The sequence below is a fragment of the Pungitius pungitius genome, chromosome 15 (assembly GCF_949316345.1).
Source record: "Pungitius pungitius chromosome 15, fPunPun2.1, whole genome shotgun sequence".
NCBI lineage: Eukaryota > Metazoa > Chordata > Actinopteri > Perciformes > Gasterosteidae > Pungitius > Pungitius pungitius.
This window is the reverse complement of record NC_084914.1, coordinates 15,930,543-15,946,358: the sequence shown is the minus strand read 5'-3', so window position 1 is coordinate 15,946,358 and position 15,816 is coordinate 15,930,543. Positions and strand designations below refer to the sequence as shown.

Sequence of the window (15,816 nt, the reverse complement as noted above, 5' to 3'; positions counted from 1 at the left end):
TACACCAAGGCTCTTTAAATATTGTATTTAGTCCCGATGCACACTCTGGGTGTGTGTGAACGGGTGTCTGTCGCCGTTCCACACCTTAAACTGTAAACGCTGCCTTCTTCTCCCCTTTGCATTTTTTGTCAGACTCAATTTGCAAACAGAGCCCGGGCTCTGAGGCAGGAGATGGAGATAGAGAGGAGGAAGGGGAGGAGGGGGAGGCTGCTGGCCGTTATGGCAGGGGCCCTCCGAAGGGGTAAGAAAACGGTTCCTAAAGAGTGGGAGGCAGGAATTCCACAATCCCAGCCTGCCTGACTGAGGGATCTGCCCGCTAAACATTCAGCTTGTTTTGCTGGCCAAGTGCTCTTTGAAATCCAGCTGCAACTGTGTTGGGGAAAAAGAAAAAAGAGAAACAGGAGGGGTGGGTTTTTGGAGGTGCAACTTAAAAAAAAAGAAAAGAAAAAAAGGGATGGTGAAGATGAAGAGGAAAAGAGCGATACTGTGTGTGTGTGTGTGTGTGTGTGAGAGAGAGAGAGAGAATCTGAATGAGTGCGCTCCACTGAGGGCCTCACCCCCCGCGGGTGGAACCTCCACAGATTATCCTTCGTCTGAGTTTGTCGGTTTCGACCCCGTCGACCGTGAAGGCCCTGCACCCCCCCCTCTCTCTTCCTCTCTCTCTCTTTCATACACACTTTTTCCACCACTCATGCACTCATTCCTCCACACATCCTCATTAAAAGAGTGTCACCCACTCTTCCACACACAAGCAACCTGGTGACCCCATGCAACAGGGAGACGACCCCAAAGAATATGTAAAGCCATAGTGAAAAAAAACAAAAAGAACAGCTTTTATCTGTGTATATTTCATATTTTTCCTTTAATTAAATATTCCTGCTATTAGCACGTTGTTTCACATGTTTGACCCGCATATGGAGACTCAGATACCCTGTACAGCACTCGGTGGTCCCAACTGACACGTGTAGAGCTACACTTTCTTCCGCAAACAAAAACATGGGAAAATCCATATTTGCGCGTGCCTACGCGGAGGATCCCTTGTTTGTCCATGTGGAGAGGAAGGAAAGGAAAAGCAAGTAGTGGCTCAAGTGTGACCGTGAATACGTTAATGCTCCACGGGTTTTATTTGCAAAGCTGCAGGTGGATGATTGAAGGACTGCAAGCGGTTTTTCTTGGCTCACCCTGTAATTTATTTGGAGGGGTGGGCTCCCTGTAAAAAAATAATGTGGACACTGTGTCTCTGTGGTTTACAGGAATCCTTATAATATTTCAAGCACATTATAGAAAGGAGTTGTCTCCTGAGATAGGCCTATATGCTTTTTCAAAACAAACATTGAAAAATTAAAGAGGCTTTCATTTTCAGTCCCTTTATTTGTTATTTGTTTCAATTACAATATTTTCATATTGTCTCTGTAAAGTGGCTTTCCAGTATTTCTAATGAACCGTTGTGATGCTCTCATTGAGTGTACACAACAGAATGGACAGAAAAGCAGTGTTAAAAAAACTTGATCCGATTTACCTGCAGTGCCGCTTGCTGTGTTTGTTGCAGACCCGTTTGACCCTTTAAAAAGATAATTTCAGTGTAGTGAGATGGGTTACTTCACATGCACGTGGACCTCGCTTTGTTTGTAGTCTCAAATAATCACTTGTTGTTATTAGTGTTATTGTAGATGCGTTTCGATATACATACGAATCGCATGATAACAGCCAACTTGTTGCTCGTGGTGCGTATTTCCTTCTGCGCAGTTGCACTCCTACTCGCTAGGGGGAAGTAGCGCGTTAGCGGGGGCGCACTGACACCTGGGTAATCGAGGACACTCAGGAGATTCCTGCCCGTGGCTCTTATAGTTAGCCGGCTACTAATCTCCTGGACAACGCAGTTGTGGTTGTTTCTTTGGCGGTTTCAATGTCCGCGTCTGTTCGCGCCTCGGGGATTTCCTAATGTGTGGCAAAAGTGAGGCGGACACCGACGAGCACGTTTAAATACGCTGGATGTCCGGTGACTTTCTCACAGGAGTACCAACTAGCTAGCAGACCTGCTAATACAGCCAAATAGCAGCATTCTCCGGATGCTTTGAACAGCAAAAAAGACAGCGGATTTCAGCGAATGTTCGAGTCGGCCTCGAATGATGTCAAACAACCGGCCACAGCAAAGCGCCGGGGGGGCGAGTCCGGTGCCCAGCACAAGTAACGTCAGCGGCAGCGCAGGAGGCACCGGGAGCACAAACGGTGGCGGCGGGACCAACGGTAACAACTCTGGAAATGTTGTGCCCTCTCGGACCCCGACAGGGACCAGCGAGGGGGGCTTGTCGGTGCCGTCGTTGGCCGCCGTGCCGGCGTCGCGGGGCGGCTTCGCGTCTCTCAGCCGACCCACGGCGTCCTCGGGCAGCAGGAAGAAATCCCTCCACCAAGCACCCCTTTACAACGGCCTCCTGAACTCCTACGAAGATAAAAGCAACGACTTTGTCTGGTTAGTATTCTCCGGAGTGACGAAACAGTTATGTCTGCACACTGTGGCTTCCAACTGCAAGTGTGTCAAAACGTTGACACGCACTTAACATGTTTTGTGTGTGTGTGTGTGTGTGTGTGTGTGTGTGTGTGTGTGTGTGTGTGTGTGTGTGTGTGTGTGTGTGTGTGTGTACTTTTCCAGTCCCATTTGCTTCGAAATGATAGAAGAGGCCCACATGACAAAGTGTGGACACAGTTTTTGGTAAGTGATGGCTGGGCCAGCGAAGGCAAAGGGTTTGCAGGTAGATGGACATTAATGTCCCACCTTGTGGAAACTCCTATTAGAGCCACGTGTATTGAAGACAGTGAGCTCATCACCAAAGTACCAATAGAGGAATATATTTATTAGTCAAGATAAGAATACATAATATAATATATAAGAATATGTTTATTGGTCAAGACTTTTCCAAAGACAATGTGCAATGTTAGTGATGCCTACTGCTCCTTTCTTCCACCTGTAACCCCTAAATAAGCATTCTACACTATAAACAAAGTTTCCCCAGGTAACAAGGTAAAAAACAATCTAATCCAGTCTTTGCATTACAGGGAAAAGTTACAAAGTCCTGGTACTTTCTTTTTTGTTTGATCAGAAATAGTGCAAGAAAAGGATAAAACGTTGACTCAAAACATGTAGAGAGGCATTGTGAGAATGAGGAAGTCCACCCGTTAGCACAGTGAGGTACGGCTTAATTAACTAAGCACTGATAAGTGCCACTGTAACATTGCGCTCATGTTAGTGAAACGATTCACGCATTTCCACAGTATTCAGTTGTCTCTCCCTTCCGCAGTTTCAAGTGTATCCGCCAGAGTCTGGAGGACAGCAACCGATGCCCGAAGTGTAACTACATTGTCGACAACGTGGATCAGCTCTACCCCAACTTTCTTGGTGGGTGTCTAGCGTCGGCGGGTCGAAAGCCCTTTTCTCCTTTCATACGTCATAGAAAAGTTTGGGAGTGAAAACACGGTTTACACATCCCCTTACTATTTATAGCAGAATAAAGCCATTGCATATTTATAGTTTTGTGGCTGTCTGTGAGAAATATTAGCTCTAATACACATTGTGGATCGTTCCTAACTGTTGTTTTTACCACAACTGAACCAATTTGCCCAAAGGACCACAACTTTCCTGTTAAAGGTGTGTTCCTTTCGTATACTTAAGTGGCATTTCCAACTTTCTCACACAGTAAATGAACTGATCCTCAAACAGAAGCAACGGTCCGAAGAGAAAAGGCTCAAACTGGATCATCCTGTAAGTACTACACAAGCTCCCAGGAGCTGCTCTATTTCTACTTGCCCACACATTTTCACTCTCGCAATCTGTCAATATACGTTTTATTATGAAAATTCTGTTGCTTGTAGCCGACCTGTTCCTCTGACCCCACAGAATGGGTCAAGGTGGCAGGTGTTCCAGGACGTGTTGAGTCCCGACCAGGAGAACTTGGACCTAGCTAATGTCAATCTGATGCTGGAGCTGCTGGTCCAGAAGAAGAAGCAGCTGGAGGCGGTAAGTAAGGGTCTCCTGGTGGTCACAGATGGCCACCGTTGCTACCATTTTGCACTGTTAAACAGACTGCTTTCCTTCTGCGAAGCCATTGCGAACTCCGTATCAGGGATGGAATGCTCACTGGAACCCCTTTACTCCAGTAAAAATATTTTTACCTAAAAGAAGTGAAATTTCTTAAGTAAAAATGAACGTGTCTCCCCTAGGAGTCCCAAGCAGCTCAGAGACAGATACTCATGGAGTTCCTGAAAGAAGCCAGGAGAAACAAGAGAGAGGTACCGGTGTTTTTGATATTCATGTTAAGGCTGTGCTGCTGCCTGGCAACCCATAATGATCCGTGTCTCTGGCTCCGTCTACAGCAACTGGAGCAACTGCAGAAAGAGCTCAGCTTTCTTGAAGAGGACATTAAGCGCGTGGAGGTAAAACGAAAGAATCTCAGCGTGTTGCGAGTGTGTTGTGTGTAAACTCCTACGACGACATGAAATGGGGAACAATTGGAGAGAAACCTTTTATTTCTGCGTTGTACAGGAGATGAGCGGGCTTTACTCTTCCATGATGGAGGCTGAGTGTACGGTGCCTAATGTTGAGGCTCCCTCACCAGCACCCAGGTAAAGCTGACCGCCTGTATAGTTATACTTTGATAAAGTATATAAGTTCTATCTACTAGTCAATTGTCTATGCCTTTGTGATAATTAGTACGGAAATCTAAGTAGGATAGTGTCGGATGGCCGTAAAACAGGTCCAGATCTATGTGGAACAGTACCAGCTGGGTAGAATCAGAAGGAACTACTTTTTTAATAGCAAAGCACAAGCATATGATGAGGATGTTTCTGCTTCTGTCCACTGACTCCTTCACTGTATGTGTGTTGTTTGCTTGTTGTGTAGCTGCAGCAGTATTATGGAGACGCCAGACTACAGCCAGCCTCCAGGTTTTGGTGGAACAACCCAGGTAACTCGGAGAAACGCACACCCTGTGGATTAGCCATGTCTTCAAAATGTTTGTCTGTTAGTTTCATTATCTGTTTGGATTCAAATTGATCTGTAAACTGCTTTGTTTGCGTACTTCTCATCAACACATTTTTATAATAAGTTTGCAGGCCATAAGTTTATAAAACTATAAATGTACAGAAGTTGTTCAGTTTTCTGTAGTGATCAGAGTGGACTTTAACAGAAAAAACACATTCTCAGTAAAACTATGAGTTTTAAAAGAGTAAACGTTCTCTGAGTTTAGCAGTGACTTGACTGCACACATGTTTTTCCAGCTCAAAAGACAGACCTGGTACAACAGCACCCTGGCGTCGAGGAGGAAGAGGCTCACGGCTCATTTTGAGGATCTGGAGCAGTGCTACTTCTCCAACAAAATGTCCCGCATAACAGGTGCTAACCCCACAGGGAATGGGAGCATCACTTTCTCACAGCACAAAAGCAGCTTGTCTGAAAACGTCTGTAGGCAGACACATGGAGGAAGGACTTGAATAGGACTTCCTGAGGAAAAGTCAAAAGGGAAGAATGAGAAAAAACGGGCACCTGACATGCACCTGTAATCATAATGAATTGCTCTTACATTCAAGCGCTATTCAGTAAGTGTTGGTTAAACATAAATTACAATGCTTTGATTCATCCCCTAAACATAAACCTGGAACATGTTGATTTAGGCAAGAAACTTGAATTAATGTTGTTTGAAGAAGACCTTTTTGACATCAATATAAAATAGATATTAGATAGCAAACTATCCCTAGTTCTAGGCATCTTATAACATTGAAAGTAATGCCAAAAATAGTTTATTTAAGCATAAATACAACTATTTAACCAATCTACAATTATGACTCATGACGATAATAACTCAGCAAGCCTTTCATGCCCCCATTTCTCCTTGCGAACAATCGTTTCTTGGTGTGTATCTGTTGTGTCCAGATGAAGGCAGGAACTTGAACCAGCTGGATGATTTCATGGAGTGTCTGTCTAAGTTTACCCGCTACAACTCTGTGCGGCCACTTGCCACCCTCTCGTACGCCAGTGACCTCTACAACGGCTCCAGCATCGTCTCCAGGTAGCGAAAGGAGGAAGTCCCTTTTCATCATTGTCTCAATCCTTCGGTTGCCCTGATAGGTAAAGTGTAACCTTTACTCAATGACTGCAATGTCCCCTCTGTTCCAGTATTGAGTTTGACCGTGACTGCGACTACTTTGCCATTGCTGGTGTGACCAAGAAGATCAAGGTGTTTGAGTACGGCACAGTGATCCAGGACGCGGTGGACATCCACTACCCCGTGAATGAAATGACATGCAATTCCAAAATCAGGTAGGAGAAAACTCGTTCTGATCAACTCAAGACCCAATAGGAGAAATGTTGTTTTTCACATTCAATAAAGACAATGATGCTCGAGAAATCCACTAACACGCTACAATGCTGGTTTTTAAATGTATTAAATCAAGTACCGTATTTTCGCGACTATACGGCGCACTGAATTACAAGGCGCACCTTCAATAAATCGCCAATTTTAGAACTGTTTTCATATATAGAGCGCACCGGATCACAAGGCGCATAGAAGTAACTGCAGTAAAACGTTTGACTGGGGCTGCGTTATGCATCCACTAGATCGGGCTGTGCTAAATCAAACGTTATTAAGTGTTCTGAAAACTCTTCACTCCCATGGTAACGTTGTTCAAACGTTAATGTGGATATTAACAATATCTCTTTCGTTATTGGTTAATGAAAACATTCTTAACCAATAATGCTTTGGTGCATCTTTCACCGAGAGGCAGCGCTGGAACAGACGGTGGCGCCTCGCGGCGGACCGTCAGCGCGATCCCGACATCCAACTACGAGCTTTAATATACTGTAGCGACTCTCGCTAATGAATCTCTGGACAATGTGCTTATCTTCTGGTTTTATTGTCGAGAAACAGGCTACTGTCGGCCGTAGCCTACGCCGAACAAAAACACACCATCGCTCTCCAAAACAACAACAATTCCCGCGTCCCCATAGGTGGCACTAAGATGAGTGACGTCACATTGTGCGCCCTTCACTGACCATCCCAAAACTCTGTAAAGTGCAACGCCGCTCCAGAACATGAAAACACAGTCCGTTACAATACGCTGTTGGAGCTGGAATTACCGCGGCTGCTGGCACCAGACTTTCCCTCCAATGGATCCTCGTTAACCAGTATGGATCAACCAATTGATCCATATATACGGCGCTCCGGATTACAAGGCGCACGCGCCGTTTTTTTAGGAAAAAAAGGATTTTAAGTGCGCCTTATAGTCGCGAAAATACGGTACACGCATCAGCCCATCATGGGACAGCAAGCATCATCATTGATGGGGCAGGAGTATTAGCACTGCAGGCTTGCATAGATCACACTCATGCATCGGATCAGTAAAATCTTAAGACATGGAAAATGAAGCAGTTTTTCACAAGTTAACAAACTGTGCACTTGAGTCTTACAGTGATCCCGTGTTTGTTGTAGCTGTATCAGCTGGAGCAGCTACCACAAGAACCTTCTGGCCAGCAGTGATTACGAGGGTACGGTCATCCTGTGGGACGGGTTCACCGGCCAGAGGTCCAAAGTCTACCAGGTACGATGCTTTGTGTGAGATGTTCAGAACAGCATGCCTTCCCAACATAACAATGCTGCAAGTCTAATATGCAGGTAACCTATATACACATGGCTGACTTTAGATATATATTGAACACAAATAAGAAACGGGTAGAAAACAAGCACCCCTTCTTCCTTTGTTTCTTGCTGGAGGACACCATCTCCCTCTGGGCGCTGGCGGGCACATCAGTGGGAACTCGAATGCAACGCTCATATAAAAAAAGCCCCCATAAGGCCCGAAGGAGCTCCTAAGTTGCCATGTCAACGGTTGCTGACAGGCACTGCAGCCTTTAAAAGGATATTTTGTCTGGCTCCACCAAATATTGCCAATTTCAAATCTTCAAGGACATTCGTCAACGTAGACATAATGTGTCTGATGTGCTGATCACAAAGAAAATACGATCTTTTCTCAACCAGACAGTCTCGATCATTGAGGCTGTGAGGGCAGTGTCCAGAGAAGGCTCTTAAAAATTGCCCTTCTGTAAGGTGACAAGGAAGTGGGTAAAGTCTGCCCTGCCTCTAGAGGACTGGCTGCTGTCAGCATTCACAGAGGATGTGATTATGAGTGGAGTTTCTGGGTGTCGAGTAACCCTCTCTTACAACGACACTAAATTATGACTGCAATGCAGTCACGTTGTGGAGTGAACAAGGGACATGGTGCACTTTATTGTTACGGTTTCTTCGGTTTCCTTTTCAGGAGCATGAAAAAAGGTGTTGGAGTGTCGACTTCAATCTAATGGACCCAAAGCTGTTGGCCTCCGGTTCTGATGATGCGAAAGGTAACTGGACCAGTAATCCTTTAGTCCGACAAGTTTCATCCTTTTGGTTCATAGAAGAATGTTCACGTCTGTTTGTTGTGTTTCAGTGAAGCTGTGGTCGACTAATCTTGATAACTCGGTGGCCAGCATCGAGGCCAAAGCCAATGTCTGCTGTGTGAAATTCAGCCCGACCTCCAGGTACCATCTGGCCTTTGGCTGTGCAGGTGAGATCGGGACTTTGTCATTTAAAGTTACTTTTGCTGGAGGACAGAATTAGACACATTCCAAGCTTTGTTTCCGCTTCTTAAATGAAGCTCCAAATGTCTATCATCTTTTTTCATGTCCTCACCTTATACAATGGGACGTATGTTTTTGGGTTGTAGTAACATCAATGCAATGTTAGATTGCTGCTCGGTCGTCCCGTCACAGGCTTATCCGACAGTTATGGACCGCTGTGTTTTTGAGAGGGGGAAAGGTTCATGGAAAGCCTTTGGATGATTGCATGCAATGTGTTTCTGTATAAGATCTTTGTCGCTCTCTTGTTCGTGCATGATCGGACACATGTGGAAGCCCATTTCCACCAATAAAACGACCTTAATTTAAATCTTAAATTAAACTCCTCAAAACAATGTAAGTTTAAGTAACGGGAAACTTTATTAATAACTAGACACTCGTTCTGCTTTATTATTAATTAACCCAAAATTATATACGTTCGCAAAGTCTTTTATAAACAAATCAAGATTTATCTACAATGAGAAGCTGAAAATAACCAATGATCATTATTGATCATAATGAGAAGCTGAAAATAAGTAATGCATGTTTCTCATCATCATTATTAGTCATTATTTGGCCATGGATTCTCATAAGACTTGCAGGATGTGTTCCTTCTTTTTTCATCCAATTGGCAACAACGGGTCTCCACAGACTGAGGCCTTACAACCAGTTCATTTATTTCAGATGTTAAAAGTCCAAAAATGTCTCAGGCAAAAGAACTTGGTGTTCCCCTCATTGGGATGTATTAGCATTCTTACACACCTCACACTTCTGCGGCTTGTCATCGTAGACAACAATGTTTCCGTTGTGCTTTCTTAGACTCCCAGCGTCCTGACAAGCTGCTAGAAACCTTTTTGTACCTCTTTTGGGGGAGAAGGGAGAATTTAAAATACTCCCATGTACACAGAAACGATCCTTCAAGTCACTAACGTTGCACAAACCAGAGACTGTCAGATGTCAGATGTAATCCAGCGGTGAACCTGCACTGGCTTGTTTGGGCCGACCGCTGTGTGTCCACAGGCCAAAAAGCACCCCCTCCATTGCTGAAGTTGTTGTCCGTAGTGAAGCTTGGGTATTGGAGTGACAGCCAGCAGCCACTGTGTTGCACCGTCATTCCTCCATGGCGGCCTGGGTTAGTGGTGACTGGTGTAAGATTGACAGTGAATGAATGCATATCCTTTCTTTTTGTTCTCCTTGCAGACCACTGTGTCCACTACTATGATCTCCGCAACACTAAGCAGCCCATCATGGTGTTCAAAGGCCACAGGAAGGCTGTGTCCTACGCCAAGTTTGTCAACGGAGAGGAGATAGTTTCTGCGTAAGTTATTTTTAGCTGTGCTAAAGTTTTATTCTTGCAATCAATACTGCTCTATAGATTGCAACAAAACCCGGTTCTTAGCCAGTTTTTCATAGAAATCCAACCAGGAGTATGGATATAGTGCTGAGTTCCCGGTTCTGCTATTGGTACTTCACAAATTACAAAGTGAGCTTCTCAAACCTCCTCTCTTCGTCTGTGTCTTTACATGAGGAGTCCTGCTTTTCGTGAACACACGGCACTCGCAGCAAAGAGAAGTAAAAGATAAAACGTGTCGTTTTCCCTCCAGTAGATTCTGAGAACTCACTTTTTTGAGAATGCAATAAAGGTATCACGAGAAAGGGACGAAATGTCTGCAGTTTACCACAACAAGCATGAATCTGCAGAAAAGCAGTAATTTGGATTATTTGTCAGTCCTCGTCCCCTGCAGCCAGTGTCCGTGATGCCATATGCTGTTTTCTAATAAGAGAAAGCTAGTCACTTCGCTAATTGTTCAGCTGCAAGTGTATTTGAGATTTTCTAACTTGTTGATGCTTAAGAAGGAAAATGTAATTACACATAAGAATTAGAAAGCAATAACTTTCCTTTATAGTAGTCTTCCTTTTCCCCAAAATAATCAAAGAGAACCAATAACAGTAATTTTAATTAACCAAACGGTACATCCGTACTTATTATATTGTCTGTATACAATCTTTACTCATTTTACAAAGAGACACTCTGAGGGCCTGGCTGGCGGTTGATGATTAGCAGAGACCGCCATCTGGTCAAAGGCTTGTAACCATGTTGTGACTCCTTTTTGTCTATTTACGCCCTTTCAGTTCCACGGACAGTCAGCTGAAGCTTTGGAATGTCAACAAACCGCACTGCTTGCGCTCTTTCAAGGGTCACATCAATGAGAAGAACTTTGTGGGCCTGGCCTCCAATGGAGACTATGTGGCCTGTGGTAAGCATTGATATTTAAAATGGGCTGTGTTACGAATTAATCCGAAAAGCAGGATCTCCTTGATATTTGCGCACGGAGGGCCCAAAAGTAGATTAAAGACTAACCCCCCAACTCTCCCCACACCTTTTTGGTCTTACGTGTGTTTGTGCAGGCAGTGAAAACAACTCCCTGTACTTATACTACAAAGGGCTGTCCAAGACATTGTTAACATTCAAGTTCGACACAGTGAAGAGCGTCCTGGACAAAGACAAGAAGGAGGACGACACCAATGAGTTTGTCAGCGCGGTCTGCTGGAGAGCGCTGCCCGACGGAGTGAGTTCAGCTCACGGATGCTGCTAATGCTGGTCCACAAGATGGAGCACCGATTCGTTGTGTTTGATCAATGATGCTTTGTTTTTCAGGAGTCAAATGTCTTGATTGCTGCAAACAGTCAAGGAACAATCAAGGTTTGGATTTTGGAAGTCGCACATAAAACATACCAATAACGACAGTGTTTGGCATTTCCCCAGAAAAGTTAGTTGCTAATTAATTATCTGCCAATCAACCAATCACTGCAGGTTTCATACAATTGGAGCAATGAGTGCACTCGTCTTGTTTTAACCCTTTATCCCCAGAGTGACAGAACGCCTCAAAGTCCCCTCTCTCTGCGCAGGTTCTTGAACTCGTCTGAAGGCCCGACCATGTGTCAGTATGCTTTAGAACCATCTGCTTCTCTTTGTCTGATGGAGGATCAGGCCAATGAAGGGAGGAACCCGAGCTGCCCGCTCAACCAGGATAGCCGTCTTATTTTTAATGAGCTGCAGCGGAACAGACTGTGGACCAGTTTATCATTACAGCAGGAGAAGATGTGCCGCCGGTTTACAGCAAGATAAACCAGACCGAGCTTGAGCACACAATGGAACAAGAGACTGTTTTTACGGTAAAATTATATCAGCTATGATAGAAACGCCTCTTTATGAATTTAGGTCAAATCTGAACTTGGATCTTTTTTCTTTTTTTTTAAATCAAGCTGTTGCTCTCAAGGAAACGTCCATCCAAATGCTACCAGTGTGATGCATTTGTTTTGCTTTTTAAAGGCCAAAGCACAAGGACAAAATCCCACGCAGAAATCATGAATTTGAACCCCCCCCCCCACCTCTCCCCATCCACATACACAGCTACACACCTTGTCAACCAACTGCTTTTCTGTCGTTCTTTGTGTTTTTCAGATTGGAAAAAACCGGTTTTAATAAATAAGACTTGAATTTCATTTTGTTGAGTGTATCGTTGCTTCCTTTTCTGGCTTCGGGACCACCAATGGATCATGGACAACTCTCATTTAGCTTAAGGCATTCATCTGCAATGACGCCAAACAAAAATAACAAGCTCACCAATCCACATACTCTGTTAAAACGTCTGCATTCAGATCTTGACAAGTGATCCATGTTGTCAACATTGCCATGGAGAGGATTCTAGTAAACACCAAGACCCTCTTATTTTATGATAACTGAGTGGGAAGTGTTTTGTATTTGTATAACTGAATAAATTATTTATAAACTGTTTTCTCCCGTTTTGTTCTTTTGTTTAATATTTTTTTTTTAAAATGAATTTGAATGACTGAGTTGTGTGTTTGTGTTCAGCTAATGTGAATTAGTAATCCTATAAGTTTTCATTCTACTGGAACACATGTCATGTTGAAAAAACAAGTGTCTGTCTTGCTCAACCATGTTGGAGGAATTGTGGGGCACGAATCCGACATATTATGGCAATAAATGTTTCCTGACATACAAGGAATGGACCATCTGGAAGGGGGTGAAAGGGGTCGGGAACAATCTTTCTGGCCCGCTTCACAGTCCTGGAAGCGAACAAGTCCTGGAGAAACAGCCGATTGCAGCCGATCACCCTCTGCAGAGAGGATGACACGCTGCAACCTGCCCTTGTCCTTGGCTGTGGCTGCAGCGTACCACACGGTGATGGAGGAGCAGAGGATGGACTCCATGATGGCCGTGTAGAAGTGCACCATCATCGTCTTTGGCAGGTTGAATTTCTTCAGCTGCCTCAGGAAGAACATCCTCTGCTGAGCCTTTTTGGTGATGGAGCTGATGTTCAGCTCCCACTTGTGGACTTGTGGGTGAAATGTAAACCATGCTCATGTACAGTGGGGCAAAAATGTATTTAGTCAGCCACCAATTGTGCAAGTTCTCCCACTTAAAAAGATGACAGATGCCTGTCATTTTCATCATAAGTAAACCTCAACTATGAGAGACAAAATGAGGAGAAAAAATCCAGAAGATCATATTGTCTGATTTTTTAAGAATTTATTGTATTTTGGCTTTGTCCAGAAATTATAGAATTCTGGGAAAATGTTCATACCACCATTGTCAGAATCCGAGGCTATGACGTACCTAAGTCATATGATTCTCTACCTTGGTAATGTGACAGGGGATGATGTGTTCTGTTGAAAATCTTGCTAGCAGCTATATAGAAAAAAAGCAATTACAAAGAGGTGGCACAAGAGAGAACCACCAACAATAGAAATATGGATGAAGATAGTGACTGAACTTAACGATATGGAACTGTTTACATGTCATTTAGCTGATGCTTTTATCCAAAGCGACTTACAATAAGTGCATTTCCACATCGAGATACAAACTCAGAGTATCAAGAAAGTACAATTTTAATCAAATAAGCAGTTTCAAAACATGTCATAGATAAAGTGCCATTATAAATACATTTTAAGTGCTACCATTTGTTAGTGCTACGGTTTGCTAGTGTTTTAGTCAAGGTCGAGTCTAAAAATGTGTGTCTTGAGTTTTCGATGGAAGATGTAGAGGCTCTCTGCAGTCCTGATGTCATCGGAGAGCTCATTCCACCATCTGGGAGCCAGTACAGCAAAGAGTCGCGATCTCGCTGAGTGTTTTGCTCTCAGTGAGGGACGAACAAGCAGCTTGGCAGATGCAAATCGGAGTGTGCGGGTTGGGATGTAGGGTTAACACATGTCCTGGATGTAAACTGGACCCAATCCATTCACAGCATGGTACATGAGAACCAATGCTTTGAACTGGATGCGGGCAGCCACTGGTAACCAGTGAAGAGAACGGAGAAGGGGTGTGGTGTGGGAGTATTTCGGAACGTTGAAGACCAGTTGAGCTGCTGCATTCTGGATGAGCTGCAGTGGTGGAATGGCGGTTGCAGGGAGACCTGCCAGGAGAGAGTTACAGCAGTCAAGGAGATGACTAAATCTGGATCAGTACCAGTGCCGCCGAGAAGGGGTCGTATTCTCCTGATGTTGTAGAGCGTGTATCTACAGGATTGTGTTGTCGCTGTGATGTTGGCAGTCAGGGAGAGTTGTTTAATTGTACCTGGTGAGTAACCGTCACAGCATGGAATTCAAAAGACAGTGGGGTGGAAGGATGAAAGAGGGCAAGGAGAAACGATCCATCTGGGTGAAATGAGTAAACCTGTGCCACCACCCCTACCAGAGGGTCTGGGTGTGTGGCTGAAGGAGAAGGCAGAGGAGAGAGCAGCTGGGGTGGATGTGTTGTCCGGTGTTATCCATGTCTCAGTGAGGGCGAGGAAGTCAAGCGACTCCTTTGTCTTCTCCCGATTGTGGTGACTCTCACGGAAGACTCCTTTGTCTTTGTCCTGATTGTCTTGACTCTCACAATAGACTCCTTTGTCTTTGTCCTGATTGTCTTGACCCTCACGGAAGACTCCTTTGTCTTTGTCCTGATTGTCTTGACTCTCACGAAAGACTCCTTTGTCTTTGTCCTGATTGTGGTGACTCCCACAAAAGACTCCTTTGTCTTTGTCCTGATTGTGGTGACTCCCACAAAAGACTCCTTTGTCTTTGTCCTGATTGTCTTCGTGCGGAGAGTCTTCGCCAACACTTCTTCATCTTCTTCAGTCCATCACAAATCGACCATCTTGTCGATACTGCTACAGGCTCTTTGAGAATGGCACTGGACGGTATTGCTCCCCTCAAAAGAATGGCAACAAGAAGGAAGTCCGCCCCTTGGTATAACTCTCAAACCCGGAACTTAACCCTCACGTTGTCCTCGGGTCTCTCTGACACTCGGCAACATTCACACAAGAGAGGCCTGCGCTGTTCGGGTCAAAACGACCCGACGAGGTCTCGCGAGATGACGGCTAGCTACGCGTCACCATCAGAAGGGCCGGGACCGTCGTCTCGTCTCCATCATTCGGGTCAGAACGACCCGACTCGTAGCGAGCCGTCATCTCGCGAGAACTCGCGAGAACTCATCGCTCGGGTCTAATCGGCTCGCTCCGGCGAGCGCCTCAGCCCAGACGACGGCGTCGGGTCACACTGACCCTCGCCTCGGCAACGTCATTCGGGTCAGAACGACCCGGCTCGTAGCGAGCCGTCATCTCGCGAGAACTCGCGAGAACTCATCGCTCGGGTCTAATCGGCTCGCTCCGGCGAGCGCCTCAGCCCAGACGACGGCGTCGGGTCACACTGACCCTCGCCTCGGCACCGTCATTCGGGTCAAAACGACCCGGCTCGTAGCGAGCCGTCATCTCGCGAGAACTCGCGAGAACTCATCGCTCGGGTCTAATCGGCTCGCTCCGCCACCGAGGGGGTGGGGGCTTCGGCGAGAGATGACGTTTTCCTGCATGTCACGATTGCAATGGGTGAATGTGTTCCGAACCTCACACACACGCACACACACACACAGAGAGAGCGAGAGAGAGGGATTCCGGAGGCGGAACGGGAGCCGGAAACGCGGGCGGCGGCCGTTGCCTCGGCTCTGTCCAGGGTGGCGAGCAAGAAGAAGAGGTGTCAGATTTGCCCGTCGAAGAAGGACAGCAAGACGCACACCGTCTGCTGCGCGTGCAGGAGGTACATCTGCCGGGGCTGCTCGCGCGCGTTCTTCCCCGCCTGCGCCGACCGGCGTGTCTCAAGCGACGGAGGCGGGGGGC

At 45.5% G+C, this 15,816-nt stretch overlaps 1 protein-coding gene across 1 annotated transcript; it reads left to right on the top strand.

Annotated features, from left to right (window-relative positions):
* The first annotated feature begins 1,772 nt into the window (after positions 1-1,772).
* On the top strand, positions 1,773-12,437 carry LOC119209836 (E3 ubiquitin-protein ligase COP1-like). The gene is made up of 20 exons (XM_037459437.2): positions 1,773-2,470; positions 2,651-2,710; positions 3,297-3,394; positions 3,693-3,757; positions 3,893-4,012; positions 4,216-4,284; positions 4,369-4,428; positions 4,538-4,617; positions 4,895-4,958; positions 5,272-5,386; positions 5,924-6,059; positions 6,167-6,310; positions 7,479-7,587; positions 8,305-8,386; positions 8,473-8,589; positions 9,839-9,956; positions 10,772-10,896; positions 11,048-11,208; positions 11,298-11,342; positions 11,549-12,437. The coding sequence occupies exons 1-20, from the start codon at positions 2,127-2,129 to the stop codon at positions 11,564-11,566; spliced, it is 2,130 nt and encodes a 709-aa protein (XP_037315334.2). The 5' UTR covers positions 1,773-2,126; the 3' UTR covers positions 11,567-12,437.
* Positions 12,438-15,816: the final 3,379 nt, after the last annotated feature.